The following is a 5,910-nucleotide window of genomic DNA, read 5'->3' on the forward strand; positions in this document are numbered from 1 at the left end:
GTTGGCCACTTCTTCCTTCGTGCATATTTTATTGTTTTATATACCCTACATCCGGATATTGCCGTTTGAGTGGTGTTTGCCGGTGACTTGTAAACAAAAATGACCTGTCATAAAAAAACAAATGTTTTATTATAGCCTGGGCTCGAGCATCGGTTTGACCTTTCTGAAGTTTGACTCACTTGAGCTTTCTTACTATGTATATCGTTGCTTGTCAATATTGTGTACAGTAGTCGATAAGGAGCTGGCTATCTTATCATCCCGCACACCCTCAAGTTTATTCACTTGGCTTTTGTTCGCTCTGCATTGTCAAATATATTACTGGCTTCGGTTATAAACGAGCTACCCCTTCTCTTTTAATTGTAGAAGTGTGAGCTTCAGTCTCCCCTGAATATGAATATTTTTAAACCTAATTACTTTACACTGATTTGCTCTTACTATTATTTTGTGGTTACTCAAAATCACAATGCCATTCACCTATTGTGCAATATATTTTGGTGAGTCATGATGTCTTTTTCAAAACATAAATGCATAGAAGAAACAAATGTGAATTTGTAAAGTTGGTCCCTGCACATCACGAGCTAGCTATGTTTGCGAGCAAAGCACCTTTCATTATGTAGTGCTGTAGCACATTGCTGACACACTTGAAGGAAGCCTGCTTTGGGCGTAGCACGTTGACATGACGCAGTCAAGGTGAGCAAGCCCCTTTCAATACCTGTCTGGAGGATACCTGTCATCTATATATACCCTGTAGATCCGGATTTGTGTGAACAGACTCACGGTCACAAATTCGTATCTAAGGGAGTATGTAGTTGATGTATACACTACAAGCCATCGATGGATACAGACGACTGCCAGTTGATGTTTATTTGAATTGTGTTGTACCATTAGGATATATTATCCCAATGTAGGCTAATGGGGTGAGATTCTTTGTTATTGTTTTTCATTGTTGATCATTTCAGTGGAAAAGGTGAACGGAAAGTCATAATGGGTTTTATTTGCCATGTTAATCTGTCAAGTGCTGTGATTTGCTTGTCTTCCACTGAAAAGCGTATTCACGGTGCCACCATTTCGATTGAGAAACAGTCAATTTGGACAACAAAGGAGTTTTATCGCATGATCACTCACCACGCATGGAGCCTTATTCCATCGATAACATTGCATGGGTTAGGAGAATGGAGCCCTGATAAGGACCAAAACTATTATTCGGTTGGCAATGCAAGGGCGCGTGGTCTCAATTACTATGCAAGGTAGGTGTGTAAATTGGTGTGCAGGATAAACGTGGTGTTTAGGGGGACTGACGGTGAACTCGCTTTAATGCAAAGGTCTAGCTGTGATTTAGGAGGCTTTGTAACCTGAATTAGTTGATGAATTTTCTATCGATCCTAAACAAGCCTAGATTCATCTCTGACAGCCTTCTGCTGCACGCAGCGCACGCCAGGGCATTCTCTCACCATTATTGGGGAGTGCATTTAAAAGCTTGACAAGAACGAGCACACGGCATCACTTTTCCCAGCCCTTGTTTTCAAAAGCTCCAGTAAAAGAATAAAAAAATAGTGAGTGAATATGGCTTAACTATCAAGTTTGGGACGCAACTCGGTTCTTGTTTATGTACTGTATCACGAATTGGACAGGTGAGGGGGTTGGTTAGTTGATCTGCTCTGTAGACGTTTGGAAACTCCGGTGGTATGTATTTCTGGCGTGTCTGCTTCAGGTTGTTATTGTTTTGATTCGTGCTTTTCGCAGAGCGTGCTAGTGTGTAAAAAAGTATGCAACATTCGGATGCCACAAACTATGCCCAGATGATGTGCGGGTATGGCTAATCCTATTTCCTTATCCGGGAATCGTCAGGATCCACGCCATTGGCTCCTGCTGTCACATGGATTCTTAACTTTGTTCACTTGACAGAAAGTAGGAGGGTTCTACGAAACAGGAAAACGAGTAAAGCGATAGATATAAATTTTAGTATATTTTGTGTGCAATTCAAAGAAATTAATGGCCATGAGTTCCTATTTGATCAACTCAAACTATGTGGACCCCAAGTTTCCACCCTGCGAGGAATATTCACAGAATGACTACCTACCCAGTCACTCTCCGGACTACTACAGCGCCCAGAGGCGAGAGCCTGCTTTTCAGAATGAGTCGATCTACAACCAGCGGTCAGGCTGCGCCGACCCGCCTTACACAACGTGCCAGGTCCGGGGCAGCCCACGGTGGTGATATCTCCACGGGGTCACGTCCTCCCCCCAGCCGGACTCTCAACCCCTGTCCCGGAGCCTAGCCACCATTGCGACTCCGTAACTCCAAGCCCTCCACCCGCCTGTGGCCAGAATCCCCTCAACCAAAGCCCTTCCACCGCCAGCTCTCGCAAGGATCCGGTGGTTTACCCCTGGATGAAAAAAGTCCACGTAAACATCGGTAAGTGCTGCTAACTTCTCCCTAGTCTGCGTCTTTGTGAGCCTGAATCAGTTTACCTAAGGTGGGAAGCTTAGTGTTCGGTGCTAAATCTATCTCCCCTCGTGAAGTAACCCTTGGTCTAGATTTACGATCGGCTGTTTGCAGGGCAATATAATTACATCCACCATAAATTTTTATTGCACTTGTTCGCCAAGTACCTTTGAAGTCTATGCAACCTAGCCCTTCTAATTTCTTCCTAAAACTGGTTTTATGACGACTCGACTATCCCATAAGTTAAGTTTTATGCTTTGGTAATTTGATTTTAAGTGGTTGGATGTACAAACGTGCACATTCCTCTGTCGCCTCTATTGTTCATGGAAAACTTTTATGGAAGCTAAAATATTCATATTTATGGAGACTTCAGTAAAACACTGATGGTAAGGCAAATAGTTGAACTCTATTATGGACCCACACAACTATTCTGCAATAATTAGAGTGTGTGCTTTGAGAACTAGGGCATGCATTCAGACAACGACAAAATGAGACTATTATAAAGTCACTGTTTTAAAGACTTTGCCCTGTGGATAATGCCAGCGCCATACTCCAGAAATTAAAAAATGAAGGAGTTAGGGCCTTACTTTTAGATAGGTTATTAGGTTTGTATTTTATTAGGCTTTTTGTGGATACAATTCACTGTGTTTTGTCTTGTTTTGAATGAGTTGAATCATTATCCAGCACCCATTCAGACTCTAATAACATCCTCATGCGCCCCTCATTCACAGTGAACGTAAAGAAAATACTACCAGCATCCATGGACGTAGGCTTACTTGTAGAATTTTGCATAACATAATCCAGCAAGGTTATGTCTATATAGGCCTACTTTGTGACACGTTCTGAGGCAGATTTAATATAATATTCAAATGTTTTGAGCTGTGATTTAATTATATTGGTTAAGGCCTACAAATGCGATACATGTGTGTTTTGGGGATGGCCTGTAATATATAGCTCTCTGTCCCACAGTGAATCCAAATTACACAGGGGTGGGTGAGCCCAAGCGCTCGCGGACAGCCTACACGCGACAGCAAGTCCTGGAGCTGGAGAAGGAGTTCCACTACAACCGCTATCTGACCCGGAGACGCAGAGTGGAGATGCCCACACCCTGGTTCTGTCTGAGCGCCAGATCAAAATCTGGTTCCAGAACCGGCGGATGAAATGGAAGAAAGACCACAAGCTACCCAACACAAAGATCCGCTCCAACAATAACTCCAACAACACAAACTCGCAAAGCAGCGGGCTCGCGCTGGGGAGTTCTCAGAACCGAACCAGCGGGCCTCCATCGAGCCTATAGCCTCCCTCCTTTCCCTAACCATCCACCACCCACCCACCATGCACTTTGAAACCTCCGTTTCTGGAGTTGGATACATGGATTCCACCATGTTTTTACCTCCCCTCTTTAATTCAATTACAGGGATAGAACATGTGGGGGGAAAGAGAAGGGGGAGTAAAAAACGAAGAAGAGTAAATGTGTATCTCAAAAAATGTAAAGGGGAAGATTCAAACACAAACACTTCCAATGATGTGTTCACAACCTGATCCAGTTCCCTTTTTTATCCCGTGCCCCTCTCATTCTCTCTCTCCTTCTCTCTCGTCTCCCCCCTCCATTAGAACAGAAGGCGGCAGATACTTTTCAGATTTGGTGAAGATGGATCCGTGTTTCATCTTTAATCATGCCAAACTCGGCCCCATTTGTCATGTTTACTCTGCAGTACAAAGGGTGAACCGTGGGCCTGCCCATTACCTCAACGTCCAACGTTCTGTTTAATAAATAAGCCCTCTTGTTTTGTCAAGAGCCGTTTTCTTACTCCTTTTTCTCTCCTCAAATACTAAAAAAATACACCGAATATGTTCTCCAAACATGAAGTTTTTTGTAAGAGAAAATATAGCTGATTCTCAGTTATATTCTATGTTTATAAATGCAATTAAATAAGACTGACAACGATTGTGAGGTCCGTTGCTAGTTCATTTTTACAGGGATTCGTTTTTCCTTCTTTGTTTCTAGCAAAGACAGGGTGCATTTGAAAAAAGATGGTAAATCACGGTATTAACAAAGGACAGTTGTCGCAGTGGAATGATGGAGCTGGACTTATAGAATACTTACATATATGAACCAAAATCTGGTACAAACCTACCTAAGCATTATAAACACAGCACTACAATGTACTACCTAGCTATTATAATTACCTCAGTTGTACTTATGTTCATTATTTTCTTGCCTTGTGTTATGAAGTGACAGGTTGAGCTCATTTTAATTTTGTGGCAAGTATCTGCAATACGAACATATTCATTTCTTGTAAGTGAAATATAATTTAAGCAATTTTGTTGGCCAGGGTTGTAAAGAGAAAAATGGTGCGTATATTGCATGACTGAATACACGTTAATTTGATATTTTATCTTTCTCTATCTGGTATCCTTTCTTGGCACATAAACATGCGCCCCCCCTCCCTCTTTCTTTCGCTCTTTCTCTCTCTCACGCTTTCTTCTCACCATGTGCCATTTTTTGGTATTTTATTTGTATGTGTTCCTTTTATTTACATTCCAAAGATGTTATCGTTTTTTTCTTCCTCCATATTTGAATGTTGCTATTTTTCTGCTTATTCTCCTCAGTGTCTACCTTTTATTTGTAAATAGCTATAGAAATGTAATAAATGCTTGAAAAGGAGTCCATCTATCCTCTGTGTGTCCTCCTTTCCCTCTGCCGCTGTTTCCCCAATGCTATGGCTCCAAAAGATACTGAGATATGTCGCTCTCTTTCAGACCAGCTCCTTTAATACCAAGGGATGTGTAAAAAAAACAAAAATGATTCAATTTAATTTCGCCCTCCCATGGTGGGTTTTCGTTTGCCTTTCTATGTAGCCTGTCTTTAAAAAAATCACTGAATATCTCCGTGGTTGATTTATATCTTGTGGTCATGAGTGATCCTGGTACATTATGCCTTGTAATCTCGTTTTAAATCACAAACCCCTTCGTTTCACTCTCTTCTCTCGTTAATTTAACGGTGCTCACTGGTGCTGAAAACAGCCTGAAAATATGGATCCTCGTTCTGAAAATTTTTTGCTAAATAGGTTCTCGGCTCGTGGGCTTTTAATGCTTTAATGAGTCTAATTTTTGCACAACAGTTTCTCTGTGTTTGCTGGCTCGCTGTGTTTTTTTTTATATTACAAAGGAGCGGGTCGGTGCCATAGCTCAAACCTGACAACCAAATAGATAATCAAGAAGACAAATGGCTTCTTTTGTAAGGCGCGGCTCTTGTATTAATTTTCATTTTCTTCTCTTAGAGCAGGTATCGAAAATATAGAGCAGAAGAAAATAACATTCTGTTTGGGTGTTGAACTTTAAACAAAAGTGTGGGCTCAAATTGGTCTTCTAGCATTCTGTGGAACAGAGAAGATTTTCTATTACTTTTGGATGATGTAAGCCCTTGTGCCATATAGCCTCCTCCAATCCATTTGATGATTA

The 5,910-nt window shown here is 41.6% G+C and overlaps 1 protein-coding gene across 1 annotated transcript; it reads left to right on the forward strand.

The window, feature by feature from the left end:
• Positions 1–674: 674 nt before the first annotated feature.
• Positions 675–3,941, forward strand: hoxb4a (homeobox B4a). The gene is given in 4 exon segments (XM_029649000.2): positions 675–2,188; positions 2,191–2,415; positions 3,415–3,540; positions 3,543–3,941. Coding segments are annotated over 4 exon segments (747 nt in total). The 5' UTR covers positions 675–1,992; the 3' UTR covers positions 3,743–3,941.
• The last annotated feature ends 1,969 nt before the right edge of the window (positions 3,942–5,910 follow it).

The sequence above is a fragment of the Oncorhynchus nerka genome, unplaced genomic scaffold (genome assembly GCF_034236695.1).
Source record: "Oncorhynchus nerka isolate Pitt River unplaced genomic scaffold, Oner_Uvic_2.0 unplaced_scaffold_1437, whole genome shotgun sequence".
NCBI classification, from domain to species: Eukaryota; Metazoa; Chordata; class Actinopteri; order Salmoniformes; family Salmonidae; genus Oncorhynchus; species Oncorhynchus nerka.